The following is a 15,981-nucleotide window of genomic DNA, read 5'->3' as shown; positions in this document are numbered from 1 at the left end:
ATGTTTGTATGACCGCTATTGTGGAAAAAGACTCCTGAAGATAGACCAGCTAAAAGAGCGAGGTGCACCAGAATGCTGGGACCCTTTTTCCACCTGGATCCCCGCTCTTTTTCCCTGTCCTTCCGTTGTCGCACAAAGTTGCCCCCACTTTTTCACCGCCTCGGCCGTATTTAGACCCACAGCTAGTTCCTGATTGTCCCTCTTGCGTTGTGGCGTGGAATAACATAGCACAGAGCACGCTTTAAAGTTCGGCATAAATCAAAAATATCCTGCGACCAGTTCACTGCGGCACACTGCTGCGGGAGGATAATCAGCACTTAATGTTTCATAAACCAGATCAATACATGTATTTACATTTAAATTCTGCACCGTGTCTATTTTGAAAGGCTCCAGTGGAAAGTGTTTACTAAAGAGAGGAACATTTAGTACAGTTCTTTTAGCTGATTGGTTAAAACACCAAGTGGCACCTTCCTTACATGTCGAGCTCTTAGCCAATCACAGCAGCAGTAGCAGCTGTGACATATGCTCTGTTTTATATTTACTTATCATTTGTATGTTGTTTACACTTCATTCAGTTCCACCAATGATTTCCTGGTACATCTCACTGAACACGTCTATCCGTTTAGAGTTGAGCAGCCATGACTGACAAATACCAGCTGCTTATCGCTGCTGAGCACCTTTTTCATCACTGTCACCTACTTTTGCATCATTACTGCCAGCTTTTCATCTTCAGCCACTTAGTCCTCCATGAGAGCGACTAAATGTAATGTTAATGTAATCAAATTCGGATGGAAGGAAGGCGCGAACATCTTTCTCATCATCGAAAGAACATATTGTGTCAGTGTGCTTGTTTTTAATGAAAGAAATGTTATTTTAGCTAAAACAGAATGAATAGTGGAAACTACAGAAGCAGCCATGTTTGTTCTGCTTCTGCTGCTCATTATTGACGTCATTGCAGGTCATTACTTCAAACATTTCTTTTTTTGAGACTAATGCATCTGTTGCCTTCTGGCTAGGTGTATTTTTGAGAGTTGCAAGGTAAAAACATGCCTGCAGCATCACAGGTCTTCCAATGTACTTAACAGGGATTCAGAGGTGTTATTGAATATTCTTTAGTTGATGCCAAACACATCTTGGGAGTTTGCCGCTGTAAAGCTCAGGGTTCTTTTTTACGTTTCTGTAGATTTTGGCAAAATAGACACGGGTCCTTTTTTGATGCTAGGGAAGAGAAGGCTTTGATTTTTACCTTAGTTCTGCTGTCGATCGCTTCTATTGGTCACTGTGGAGATTTGATGACCCCATATTTTTACTAACATTGAGTTTTTGGAGATGGTTTTCACCTCTCCTACCATCCTGCTTCGTTTGGATGATGATGGGATAGAGATGCCTTCTCCTACAGCCTACTGACAATTCCTCTGTATCAATTAAATGATGAACATTTTTTTTTTTTTTTTATTAAGACGAGAACAAAATCTTGATCCTCATCATCTTTAGGGTCCGCTAGCTGCAGCCTTACCAAGTCAGAAAGTGAACAGGTGAAATTATTATTAAGCTTCTGTGAGTTGATATAGATGTTAGTAAGTTAGATTGGTTTATAATACGACATCTCATCGACAAAAGACTGGGATTCCTGTAAAAGAGATTCAGGAAGCCGTGGAGGCGCCTTGATCAGATCTAAACACTGATTTAGTTTCCTGAAGTTTATTTGAAATATCCTTCATTCCCTTTTTTTGTGGGATCATTAACAGGGTTTCTGCGGGTCATTAAAAGTCATTAAATTATTATTTTTTAAATTAAGGCCTTAATTGGCATTAAGATTCATTAAATGGGATTATCATGGCATTTAAAATGCTTTATGAAAATAAAAATTGTTAAATATATCAGATTTAACTGGTTCCACGTGTTTGCGTGGAACTGCTCCTGGTTGATCCTAAAGCCATATGTTCGGAACAGAAGCTCAAGGCACAGAAAAAGCTAGATGTCAGGTCTAAGCACCTAAAACATCATACATACATACAGGGAAAGAAAGAAGGCACAGAGACAATTAATTTAGTTTTATTTGCGAGAAGAGTAGGAAGAGACTGCGGAGTTTACAAATCTCTAACCCACTCTGCCAGTCTTCAGCTTTCTCCTCGCTATTTATTAAAGTCAGAGGGGGGGTCCCTAGTTACACAAGCTGAGGTTGCACTAAAAGAATAGGAAACAAGGAATACAATTCAATCTGCAGCCTCAGTAAACAAGTCAATTTGCATTTAAATGTCTTGCGGTCAAATGGTCCAAAAACCTCCTGGTTTTAAGCTTGAGCAATACTTCCTGATAGTTGACCTATACAGCTTGTGCAACACCTCTCTGGAACAGTAATATGTCGCATATTATACATCATAAGAACAAACATTAAGTATCTTATACATAATTATTCCAACACTAGAGAATGGGAAAAAATGCTAATTTTAACATCAGCGGCTGGAAAACGAGAAATTCGGGATATGGCTGCAGCCTGTTGATGGTAAAGATTACAAAGGATTTGGCCATGTTTATTTATATATATATATATATAGAGAGAGAGTAATGGGTACTTATTAGTGGCATTATTTTTTCTTTCTAAGAGCACTAAAAGAGCATTAAAAAGCATTAAATTATAATTCCTCCTTCCTGTATAAACCCTGATTAAGAATTACCCCCAAGAAATACACAAAAAAAATAATAATAAATCTGCAGGTGTGATGACCTGTAAAAACAGAATATTTCAGGATGAAAGTGTGGATCTGTCCTTCTTTGTTGACATCTGTATAACTGTTGTCATGTAGATAACTATGTGCACCGCCTGGTGGCCAGCAAGACTGATGGGAAGATGGTCCAGTTCGAGTGTGAAGGGGAGACCTGCCAAGATGAGAAAATAGATGCCCTCCAGTTAGAGGTAAGCCGTTAAAATGAGCTCTAGTTCCCCTGATGGGTTCAGAAAGATCCCACCGCTCTCTCTGTCTGCAGTACTCCTACCTGCTGACCAGTCAGCTGGAGTCTCAGAGGATCTACTGGGAGAACAAGATTGTTCATCTGGAGAAAGAGACGGCCGAGGAGGTAGCCACGCTCTCTGCATCTGTTCCCGTTCAGGTTCTGGGTTCTGGGTCTGAGCTGTTCTTTTCCATCTTTCTACCCTCAGATCAACAACATGAAGGCGAAGTTCAAGGAGACCCTGGAGCGCTGTGATAACCTGGAGCAGCGGTTAGGAGAAATAAGCAAAGAGAAGCAGAGCTTAGAGAAGAAGTAGGTGCCATGTGGGCTCATGTTTCTGGGTGCTGGGGCTTCTTTGGGGTTGGCTCTGTTTGCTCACTGCAGGACCTCAAAGTTAGAATAATGGGAAGCTAAAATGCAGCACTTACAGTGTTGATGACATGATATGGACATTTTCTAGTATTTTGTGCAGACAAACATTAATATCGATGCTCAATGTAATAATTTCATGAATGTCATGATTTTATCTAAACCTCGGACCCACATGCAGAGAAACCAATTCAGAGAGATCAGGAGAAAAACGTTTAACAGGTTTTATTGAAGAGATAATGCAAAGAGAAGTGTTGCTCTGAACACTGCTCAACCTGAACTGAAAAGTGAGGGGAAGACACAGCGATTAGTTCAGGCTTAGTGGGAAATTTGATTCGTAAACTTGGATTATTTGAAAATCCTTTTCATTTAAAGTGTTATATACTAATTTATACTTATTGACTAATAACTGGCTGTACTATGTGTACCAGAGGCGTAGTAAGTCTTGTGTTTTCTACCAGGGCTGCTTTGGTCTATTAGCCGCCATCCTCAGAGTCTGACTCTGTAGGCTGGTATCTGCTCTGGATGGTTCTGACCTGGAAGCTGTGATGCCTCCATGTCCCTCAGCATCACTCCCCTCTGCTGAGCTTAAACTGGCCGATGGTTCAACCTAGGGCTGGGTGATATGGCAAAAATAAAATATCACGATTTTTTGATTATATTATTGTGATCTCGATTTTACCACGATTTTTTAGATACGACCAACATAACTTCAATTATATGCAAAGAAGATTAAATAAATGAACAAGTTTATTAAAATTAGAGAATCAAAGCAGTGCTAACAAACTTATTTCTTTTTATTTCTATATTATAAACACACCAAGGAGTATAAAAATGCAATAACTCCTGAGTAAAACAATTACAAATTAGTTACATTTTTCAAGTAACTACAGTACTAAATTCTAACTGTATCTTAGTGCAGTTTTATTACTTTAAAATCTTGACTGGTCTAATAAAGATAAAAGAAAGCAAATAGAAACTAACTTGAGTTTAAAAAAAATATTACATAAAAAAATAGATTTGTATAATTTCTAGTCTTTAGAAACAGAAACTATTATGGAACTGCAAATATAGTGCAAGTCAAGATGTAATCTGCAATCTATGAGGATATGATCAGGAAAATAGGCAGTCTGCAGTGTTGCATTACATAGATCCCAGTTGCTGATGACATGTATGGTTAAGCTCAATGCGGCTGGACCAGAGGTCGCTTGTGGTGGCAAAGAACTGCACGTTTTTAATCCCTCGGATTATATTCTAGATGTGAAGGTTGTTTTTGGTACAAATACAGCAGCACCGCAGTTCTGTGGATCCTGATAAAACGGTCTCTTAATAATGACAGATCGTCAGAGGTGTAGATCATAACTTAAATCGTCATATGGCCCACCCCTAGTTCAACCAAACAAACCCATTTCCAGACTAGATGTTTCCTTCCGCCTCTGACGTCAGCATGGCTTTTTACCAGCTGCTGTGGAGCTTCTGAATGGAGGATAGTTATGTTAAAAATAAACATGCTTGATTCATAATTACTCAGAATCACCTGGTATGTCCTGCTACATGATTTTAATGCTAAGTTACTGTAAATAAATATCCCCTCATAAACATTTTAATGGTGCACTAAAGATATAAATATGTGGAGTCAACAAACAAACAGCCTTTATTTAGAAACTGCATAAGAGTTGTTTTTATTTTACCTGATCATTATTTCTCTGTACTTTATGTAAACAGGGTTGTGTAGTCAGGCCTGTGTTATTTTGTCGCCTTATTAAGGTACCGGTAGTATGATCTACTGTTCCTCTGGCTGTTGGTATGGAGTTAAAGGAAAGCGTCTCCTCATGTTCGACCTGCTGGATTAGCTTCTAAACTCACAGTTATCCTTAACTGGGCCGTTTCAGGTGCACTCAGCTCAACAGCCGCGTGGTGAAGCTGAGCCAGGAGCTGAAGGAGGAGCAGGAGATGAACCGCTGTCTGAGAGCCAATCAGGCGCAGCTGCAAGCTCAGCTGGCTGAGGAGGAGCACAAAGGAAAGGAGAGCGGTAAGTTCCTGACCCAGGCGTCAACAGGACGACTTCTGTGGTCCTGATTCACATCTGATAACCTGCAGAGAGACAAACAGATTCTTTATAGGCTTATAACTTAATAATTAAAATATGGAGAACTTATGCAGTGACATATATATTTAAACCAGCTTGTTTGTTCTTGATAAGCTGCTCTTTTAGCAGGATACCTGTCTATATTTACCTGTGGTGATGAGCTGAGCTAAACTAAGAACTAAACAAGAGCTGGTTTAGAAGAGGAATGTGTGGAATGATTTAATGGCAGACCGAGTGAATATGGAAATAGTCGCTCATTGATGGAGTTCTGCTGTCACTGAGAACTTCCTCTTTACACGGTGAGGTTTGCAAATGAGACGCAAATAACAGCAAAACACCAAACCACTGCTAAGAATAGTAGGTGGACAATAGAGGAGGAGTACGGAGGGAATTTTGTACCATTATTATTAAAGGACACAATTTGTCCCTTGAATGAAACTTTGAAAAATGTTTGAAAGACAAAAAAAAAGGTTTTGAGAATAACTTTGCTTTTCTGATGTTTTTTTTTCTCAGATTTATTCTTTTCAAATGTATTTTTTTTAAAGAAAACTTTTTACAGGTTTTATTTTAATTTTTTTTAATGATTTGCTTTCTTTTTAACGGGGTTTCACTTTGGGGTGTAAATCACATCCATCATGGCGATTAGATTCAGTATCGATTTCCTGACCCAACGCTTCCATTATTTTTTATACTCAAGAATACGCCACGATACAATTCGATTCATTTAATTGGTTAATAATTTTTTTTACACCTTACAGGCTAGACAATGTTTCAAATTTGAAATACATTAATGAAAGCTGTTGTGTCATTATGCATTTTTTTTTTTTTTTGAGAAACAACAGCAAATAACAGAAGTAGAAAAGTTGCACTCCAGCTATCCCTATTAAAACTTCATTCACTGCTGCAGGAGTATAACCAGGAAGCGAGGTAGGAGGGCAAAATAGGTTTAGCGCCACCGCAGCACGGGAGGGAGAATTACGTCCAGGAGCAAATGGATAAAAATAGACCGGAGGGGAAACATGAATCGATACTCTTGCGGACGTATCGATGCAAAGGTTCGTCGGCTGTTGGATCGATGCATCGATACAAAACTACTTTCACTAAGCACATTCTTTTAACTGGGCGATGAATTAATAAATTGATTATCAAACTCTCATGGACAATCACTAATGGATGCACTGAAAAGAAGATTCTTCCCTGAAAACAAAAAATTAGGAAACCAAGGCCGCAAACCAAAATAAGTTATGTTATTTAGTCAAATCATAACATTATTGGCTACAGTATTTACAAGCTGTATTTAAAAACTCAAAGATTTTCTTTTTAACTCAAGGCGTTTCAATCAATTTTAACTAGAGCACCATAATATTTATTCCCCACTGACATTTTTGTGTAATGCCCTTTACCTTTGCCGAATCACTGGGAAACTCCTGCTTTTTGAACGCCCTCCTCCACAGACGGAGTGATCATGTGACATCAGTTTGTGTTCTTAGATGTGTAATTATTGCAGATAAACTGATAAACAGCTGACTGGGTAACACCAATAGCTGCAAACAGTTTGTCATATTTTCAGTATCTGTTTAAAACATTGTGTAAAAAGCATTTTCCCAGAAACATTTGAATTTTATTTCCCTTTAAATTTAGATGACCTCCCAAAGGGGATGACTCTGTCATTTTTATTAAGAAAATTGGGTTAAAAAAATGTATTGAGCTCTCCTCTTGAACAATAGGAATGTTTTTGCTCCTCAGTCCAGACGGAAACGCCCTCCCTGAGAAATGAAGAGAATGTCAATCTATAAAAGGCTATTTAAAAAGAATGCAATTTGTAAAACTGTCTGACAATCGAAAATTTAGAGGAAAATTGAACAAAATCTGACAAAACAGCAAAAATAATCTAAATCTTTTTTTCTTTTTTTGATAAAAATTAAGTTTAAGTTTTAACCCTTTTTTTTTTTTACTTCATTTAAAAAATATGATTTTTTTTTCCTAAAATAACTGAACAAAATTCACTCCATAGAGGAATAAGTAGAAACAAAAGCTCTGAATCATTTCTCCTTGAGTAACGAGGAGCTTTTAGATAAATGTGTTTTTGCACTAATCCTCTGTGATAACTTTGTTCCTTATTAGCGCCGTCATCATTCATGTCAAAGTTTTTCAGCTTCAGGCCGTTTTCCCTCTGACCTTTCTTTGTTCAGATCCTGTTTCTGTGGTCAGAGGTCATTCTGCCAAACATCTCATACATTTCTGCATTCTTATCTTTATTTTGGTATTCTCTCCATATCGTTTGCTTCTTTCTGAAACTCCTGAGGTTTTATCAAAAAGCTTCAAAGGTTTTTCTATTGTTTTTGTTTTTACACCAGCATGTAAAGAATGAGGACCCTGTATTTTTTACTCAGGAGTGGCAGCAGACTTTCAGTTAAGGGAATAAATCTGCCATTAGCTTTTAAGAGTATGAAAACCACACTAAAGAAAGCAAGATATACATTTACTACACAAAACTCCCATCAACTATCTTTTGGCTCAAACGAAACACTGATCGTTTTTATTTTTCTCTCTTTAAGAACCTTTAAATTCTGCCTTTAAAGTCGTAGGGAAGTCATATTTAAATGTCAAATTATTCTGGGCTAAACATGCATATAAATGTACTCTTTATCAGACTATATTGTCCCAAAAGTTAGAACATTTCTATTGGAGAAAAAAAATCCTGTCTTAAAATCGGTGGGGTTTTTTCTGTTAGCTTCTGCAGGCCAGTTAGTTATTCGTCAGCCTGAACACTTAAATTCAGCCAATCATATATCAGCGGTCATCTGTCAATCAAATGTTTTCAGTCATATCATCTTGATTCATATGTCGCAGCTAATATACGCAACGGTTGGAATAAGAAATAAGAATAATTTCCGTCCTAGTGTTCACAGGGATGGACGTCTGTGTCTTCAGCAGGCGTAACAGAACTGGCAGCGCTGCGAGGCAAGGGCTCAAACATGTACGGCTGGAAGCCTTCTACACCAAACCAAGCTTCTGCCGCAAGCTCTGACACAAAAACTCCCCCTCTTGCATGTTTCCTCTGTCCATAGCGTTCCTTGACAGTGTCGTTTCTAAGTCACCAATTTAGTCCCACTTGGTCCCAATGGAATTTCCCATTGGGAACCTACTAGCACTAAGTTGCTAACTGGTTAGCAAGATGCTTCCAACAAACCGGCCACAACCAAACATGCTTGCAAACCTTCCGCCACAACAATCCCCCCCTCTTGATAAACGACCAATCACATTCACTTTATTCACTCGTGTAAAGTCGTGCACCAGTCGGGAGAATTCGGAAATGCAACAGTTGGAACAGCTGCTTCCCTACGACTTTAAGAGGAAGAAAAGCTCATTAGACGTCCTTTATGAAGTTATTCTGTAAAACTTGGATTGATACATTATATATAAACTCATGAGAACCAAGTGTTTTTTTTTTGTTTTTGTTTTTTTAAATAAGCAGAAAATGACCCATATTTAACCTAAGCTGATCTATTTAGGGTTAAAAAAAAGCACAACTCTGTCGTTTCTCACACTTTGCACTCGATTTCCTTAATGTCGGCAAAATATCGGATGTTGAGGTGAAACTGATACTTTCTGTTACCGTCTGAAAATCCCCCGCTGTTAATTATCTAAACTTTGCTTTTCTAGGATCAGTAAATTCAGAGGTTTTTATTGTTTCATGGCTATTTTTTGGTGTTTTTTAGTAAATCGAGATTAAAATATTGAAGGTGTTTTGGATCCTTTAACAGCTGACAGTGGTAGTTATGAATAAAAATCAGAATGAGTAAAAATATAAAAGAACTGCAATCTGTGATGTGCTGGAAACCTGCTATCAGTGCACCCCTCATATCTATTAATTACTGGAAGCTGCAATATCGATACCATTTTAGATATAAAGAAAAAGTTGTCAGGAAACTCCTTAAATAAAATGCTGTCCTTTCTTTTTTTATTTTATTTTGTGGACTGTTGGAGATGCTCTTTCTGTCTTACCTCTCATCAGCCATGATAAAGCCCTGTATGTGAGATAAATGAGTTGATATTGGTACAGGCTAATCGAATGAAAGTAGGTTATGGTTTCTAATCACTCATTTAAACCACAAAGGTTTGAGCCAAAATCACAAAAAAAGAAAAACTGTTTTTTGTTTTTCTTCTTCCTCCTTTGGGGAGTAATCCAGTTATTGCATGAGCAGTATAAGCGTCACGTTGGCGTCTTTCTGATTGCAGAAAGGTTACATGTTGCAACTGACCCTGACCTCCCCTACTTTGGCTCATGTCATTTCAGTTTTTTTTTTTTTATGGTTTATTTAATTTAAAAATATCAGATTAAGAGGTGACTTTAAGTTGAGTTCCTGTGGATCTTCCGTGACATTTCTTTGTTCAACATTTTAACGCTGACTGGTAATATTAACCACGGAGGGTTGATTTTACATTTGGCTGTATAAACATTTCCTTCCTAGATCTGCCAGCGTTGGCCGTTACTTCCTGATCTTAGGGGCTGCTTATCAAACCAGGAAGCAGCTAAAATCTCCCCGCTGAGCAACATCACACGTATGGGTAGACTTTCCCACTTTAGACGAATCACTTACCGTCAGCGGGGTGGGGGTCGGGGGGAGGCCCTGTAGAGAAACTTAGCATCATTTTCCGGTTGTTTTTGACCATAGGGAAGGAAAACTGCAGCTCTGTGATGAATGTACATCAGCTTCTCTGATTGTGGCGTTTGGATGTTTAGGCTGGTTTGTAGATCAGTTCTCTGAGGGTTTTCTCTGATCCTGCCCTGTTCTGCTGTTTATAACACTGAGCTAGTGCTCCTCAGTCTGATTATTTAGTTACCATAGTAACGATGCGTGTAGGGTTGCCAACTCCCTGGAAAAAAACAAAAAAGGGGACACCTCATGTGCGTTCCTGCTGACCCGATTGCCTTTGCCCCTCCTGGCGTGGTGATTTTATTTTAGCCTCCCTTTGTGTGAAATTATTTTTTAACTATTTGACTCAAATCTGCATATTTGTGAGTGACATGAACACATGGAAAACAAAATGTCCTGCATTCACTTTAATACAAAATAACAAACTTTGCTGAATAAAATAAGCATATTAAACATAAGCCTGTCCTGCTTAACTTCAAACTGTAAAAATGAATATAAAACAATAAATAAAAGGTGCAAATGTTTGGTGCAACTGCAAACTTGTGCAAACTTCTAAACATATTTGTGCCTTGAATGCAATGACTGTAGTACGGAAGAGGATTAGGGCCACTAAAAAAAAAAAAAGTTAACTGATTTTTTAATTGTATTTCAGTTTAACATGGGAAAAAAAGTCAGAATTCTGAATTTTTTCTCAGAATTCTGACTGAATTCTGACTATAAAAAAAGTCAGAATTCTGAGAAAAAATTCAGAATTCTGACTTTTTTCCTATGTTAAACTGAAATACAATTAAAAAATCAGTTAACTTTTTTTTTTTCCACTGGCCCTAATCCTCTTCCGTACTGTAGGCTACATTTGTAAAACAGAAAAAAAAAAGTAATTAGCTCAATGACACATTATGTGGTGATAACCTACTTTTTCCACTTGTATTTCCTCTGAGCTCTTGCAGCGTTTAAATGACTCGGCTCGTCCCCTGTCACTACCTGATCCGTCCTGGAAGCACGATCCGTCCTGCGCATGTGCAAACGGATCTGGGTGACCATAAATACTGTAATTATGGTACTAAAATTACTTATTTCTATCCTTAACTCACTAAAGAATGCTAATACACATCTTTAAAAGTGTTTTATGAATTTTGTGAGACAATTTTTATGCTTTTTACATTTTCTTCTTAAACTGCTTCTCTGACATCATCATGATGCTCAGAGCAGTCCGCAAAATATGATTAAACCATGTTTATCTGCATTTTAGTTGTTTCTTTCTTTAGATTACGCACTATAGAACATAAGTTTAACACGAAACGAAAATATAAAACTCTAGACTTGATTTATGTTTTAATCCAAAGCCGAAAAAGTTAGCTCTCTGAAGTAGCATAGGATCCCATTTCCGGTGCAGATCGGGCACAGAGTGATAAAACAGAAAGGATTTTAAGGCATTTTTTTTTCTCAGGAAATACATTAACCTTTAACACATTATATTTTAGTACGTTTACTATTTTTGGGGAGGGAAAACGTCATATAGGTATTTTTAACAAAATAAAATCGAGGACGACCCGGATGTATGCGCCGGGTGGATGTGCATGGTGCTTCCGGGATGGATCAGTAGTGACATCCCCCATACTGCTCTGTTGTCTCCCGCTATCTTCTCCGTGAGCAACACTTGCCTCGACCAATAGGATGAGGGGATTCTGGATCTTTACATATATGTTGTCAGCTCATTGGTCACAACGCAGGACAGGGCAGAACAAGTTTACCGTAAGTTCTGTATCTAACGTGCCCTTGTTCTTCATTTTCCATTAGCGTTTCAATGACTATTTTTTTTACTCTCACAGTAATACGGGACAAAGTGCGTTCCTTTTCCGCTAAGTACTGCAGGTACTTCTATTTCTAAATACGGAACAATTGCGTTTTTCAAGGGACAGTTGGCAACCCTAGATGTGAGATCTTAGTTTTTTTCTAATTTGATGAAAAAACAAAACAAATCTCAGTTTAGAAAAAAGAAAAAGAAAAAGATCAATTCCACAGTCATGAAGCCCTAGAAATAGTCCTATCCCAAAGGATTGGTATATGCTTTCCCATTGAGAACTGTTGGCAGGTGTTGAACATACTTCTCATGAAGCCACATATCTGTTGAGAAAAATGTTTTAGTCAAAAAGTTTAAAGGCTGTAACGTCATCTAAACTTTTTTGGGTAATTAATGGAAAGCAAATCCTTACGGCAATTTATTGCGATATCAGAAAATATATCGTTGTCCAAACCAATCTATATAAGAATGTATAAAGGTGCTGATTTATTACCTCACTAATACAATCCTTTCTAGTACCGTATTTATTTCTGTAAATCAACATACTTTACAGAATTAAATACCTAAAAATATCAGCCTGTTCATTTATAGAACATGTTGGAGTTACTGAGAAAGAAGATTCTTTGTCCTTTTCCTTCTAAATAGCTTTGTACTCTTGTTTTTCTCTTTCTTTCTAGAATTTAAGCATCTTGGTTATAAAATCCCATTTTGGTTCTTCTGTCTCTTAACACTCTTCAGTGTCGATGTTTTAAGGTGAAGTTGCCTCTGTGCTCGGTTTTGTTCAGTTATCCTTTCTGATTGGCTAGGAACTGTTCAGGGCCCGTTATGTTCACCAGCCAATCTGATACCAAACAAATTCAGTTTTTTAAAGTTTAAATCAGGGTCGGAAAGTTCTTTCAGATGGCGTTTTTTTTTTTTTTTTTTTTTTTTAGCATTTTTCCTTTTTTCTGGTCTTAGGAAACAGTTTACTCCAGGCTCTTTTCTCTCTTCAAATTTACTGGAAAGTTTTGTTTCTTTTGGTGAATATTTTGCCTTCAGCAGACCCAAATCCAGTAATAACCTACTTAAGGACAATATATTAATATTTTTAAAGATATATTAATATTTTATTTTCTCTAGTCCTGTAATATAACCTAATTGTTTCCAAGTCAGGACTGCTGAGAGAAACAATTTTTATTTTTATTTAACCAGGAAAAAATCCCATTGGGATAAAAAACCTATTTTTCAAGGGAGTCCTGGCCAAGAGGCAGCAAAGTTACATATTAAACAGAGATACATTAAATTAAATGACAAACACATAAAAAACATATCAAGTAAAACAATTACAGATTCAATTACAAATTATTTCACTTTAAACTTAAAAGCATTTCATGATAAAAACTCAGTCAACTTCCATTTTTTTCTGTAAAAAATTCCACGCACAAGGAGCTGCATAGCTAAAGGTTTCTTCCCTATATCTGTGAGGGCAAAGGGACAGTGAGCAACAGCTGATTCATTGGATCTCAGGGCAGAAGAAGCCATGCTTTTCTGTGTAAGTGAGATATAAATGTAAGAGCGCAGTAATCAAAGAAGGACCTTATAAATAAAAGTGTACCTACCGATGACACAGCATTTTCATAGTACGGGCTACAGTGGTGTCAACAGAAGGTGAAGGGTTTTATCATCTAATTATTTTTTGTTTGCCATTTTTGTAATAGATTCAGAATTTAGAGTCATGTACTTTGCAAGTTTTGTGCCCATGTATTGTATTACATGCACTTCATAAATTATTAAAAGTATTAAATGTTCATTACATACATTCTCATAAAGGTTTCTCCTTATGTAGCCTGGTGGTTATAGTGAGTTGACTTTCCAGTTCTCCAAAATATGATCTATTACCAGGACTTTCTTCCAGTTTCTCCCACTTATCTGGAAGAAACTGGAAAAAAATATATACTTGTTTTAGTTTTTTGAACATAGTTTTCTACAGTTTTTAATCTTTTCTTTTATCTGCTGCAGCGGACCGAAAGGACGTGGTAATAACCGAGCTGCAGGAGCAGCTCAGAGACGTGATGTTTTATCTGGAGACGCAGCAGAAGATCGAACAGCTGTCCTCCGAAGCTCGCAGCGAAATCCAGGACGGGCAGATCAACATCCCGGCCGGCCAGGCGGACTCTGATGGAGCGGGGCCCTCCTCGGGTCGGGCCAGGAGAGGCCGCGGCCGGAAGAGGAAGTAGGCAGGGGCCCAAACCTGCAGGGAAATTTTCCAAACCATGACTGCGAGTCATTGTGACTGTATTTTATGGCTTTGGGGCTTTTGACTCCTGAGGATGACGGAGCAGCAGAAACACTTTCAGCTAAATATTTTACCTTTAAGTAGCCTTCAGAGGGAAACCAAACATCTGTGATTTTATTTGATGATTCCACATAGTAAGGCTACCTTGGTTACAAAGTATCTTCACTATACAAGTTCAGAAGTTCAGTATAATTCATTGTACATTTTTTTTGTATCAAAGCCGGTCAGATAAAGTCCTCTGAAGTCTAAAAAAATGCACAACTTCTCTAGAGATTCAACAAAAGTTGATGAATTTTGCCTTTCTTTTTTTTAGACTATATTTATTTATTGCTCCTTAAGTTTTAGTAACTTTTTCTGTCGACTCTCTTCAGGAAGGTTGTGAAATTTAGACAGAAAAACAGTTTTCTCACAGCAGAATAATTTTAGTGCAGCGTTTCCTAGAATCAGGTGTTTTGGAGATATTTTTTTTTTTATACCATGCAGTTTCATATTGGTATATTTAGAATATTAATTTATCAGCTGACCAGACATCCGCTACATGTTTGGCTCAGGGTTATTTTAACTCCCTTGACTCAGAGCAATTCACCTCTGTGTTGTTTTTAATTTCTACATCAAACTCTACATTTTTTTGTAAATATAAAAGACATGTTTGTTTTTTGTTTTTTTCATTCTGCCCGGCGACATCATTGTTAGCACTTTTAGTTTGTCATTTATAAAAATCCCCACGGTCCCTGTTTGAATATGACCCTGCAGTGGGAAACGTATCAGGAAGTAGACGAAACACCAAACAGGAGAAAACGGCATCATCTCCTGTTTCTGTATCAACTGTACAAAGAAAACATAAGTTATTTTGAATTATTATCTATGAAGCATTATTTTGGTTATGATTTGTATTTGAATCTTAAATACAAATATTTTTGCTCTTTGAAGTTTTTGTTTTGTTCCATCTTAAAAAAAAGGAAGCAAACTTACCCTCACCTGAACCAAAGCTCAGTCTGCTGCTGTTTTGCAGAAATCTTTTTAGTCAGTGACTTTTTCTAAAGCACATTTCAAGTCATTTAATGTAATCTCAATAGGATAAATGTCCAGATTTTGACTAGGCCACACAAAACCCCTCCTTCTGTTGTTTCCCTTTTATCTTTGCTGTATTTACAGCTGGACTTACTGTTGTGTTTTGGATTAACGTCCTGCTGCAGAACCCCAATTGTGACAAACCGATGGCTGGACATTCATGTTTTACAATGATTGTGTCAAATCATCCCAAAAGTAACCGCAAAACACATTAAAACTTCAGAATTTACTGGAATCTGCTTTCTTTCACCATGTTTACAAGTTTGCATTGCTGGAAAATCTGTTTTCTGAATGATGCTGCATTCAATTGGAATCGGAAACCCTGGAAGGTATTACAGAATATAATAGTGAAGTCATCAGCATATCAGCTGATGCCATTTATTTTCATTTATGTCAAGATAACAGGATTTTTCCCATATCTACTTTAAAGGTTTTTTTATTAAAGAGTTTGCATGAACTGCTGAAGAGTTTTAGACATTTTGATTAATTGGCAAAAAAAAAAAAATTGACCTGTTGGCTGAAAAAAAAAACTGAAAAACCTAAAGCTGCTTTCGCCTTTATTCATATTTTGCCATATGTTGGTGTATTCTAACACCTGTTTTAAATAGGAGAAAACATGATGAAATAAAATGTATTTTGAGAAAGCTGACTCATGTTCAAAATATGTTTACTGATTTGGTTTAGTTGCTCAATTGCAACTAAACGGAGACTAGTGCATCCTAAGGACAAGACGCCCAAACCTAAGATGAGCGGAGCGGTTTAT

General features: G+C 37.3%; 1 protein-coding gene across 2 annotated transcripts in view; it reads left to right on the top strand.

The window, feature by feature from the left end:
• LOC119775207 (BRCA1 associated protein) overlaps nt 1-15,738 on the top strand; it is a 41,071-nt gene extending 25,333 nt beyond the window's left edge. For both annotated transcript variants that reach the window (XM_038273100.1, XM_038273098.1), the window contains exons 9-13: nt 2,808-2,917; nt 2,989-3,078; nt 3,161-3,264; nt 5,214-5,353; nt 13,871-15,738. In XM_038273100.1, coding sequence (XP_038129028.1) covers nt 2,808-2,917; nt 2,989-3,078; nt 3,161-3,264; nt 5,214-5,353; nt 13,871-14,088 — 662 coding nt within the window. In that variant the 3' untranslated portion in view covers nt 14,089-15,738. The remainder of the gene's footprint in view (nt 1-2,807; nt 2,918-2,988; nt 3,079-3,160; nt 3,265-5,213; nt 5,354-13,870) is intronic.
• Nucleotides 15,739-15,981: the final 243 nt, after the last annotated feature.

Source organism: Cyprinodon tularosa, unplaced genomic scaffold (assembly GCF_016077235.1).
Source record: "Cyprinodon tularosa strain WSP-4 unplaced genomic scaffold, ASM1607723v1 ctg857, whole genome shotgun sequence".
In the NCBI taxonomy this organism is placed as follows: Eukaryota; Metazoa; Chordata; class Actinopteri; order Cyprinodontiformes; family Cyprinodontidae; genus Cyprinodon; species Cyprinodon tularosa.
Note: the sequence above shows the minus strand (reverse complement) of the source record. Positions and strands in the feature narration are given on the sequence as shown.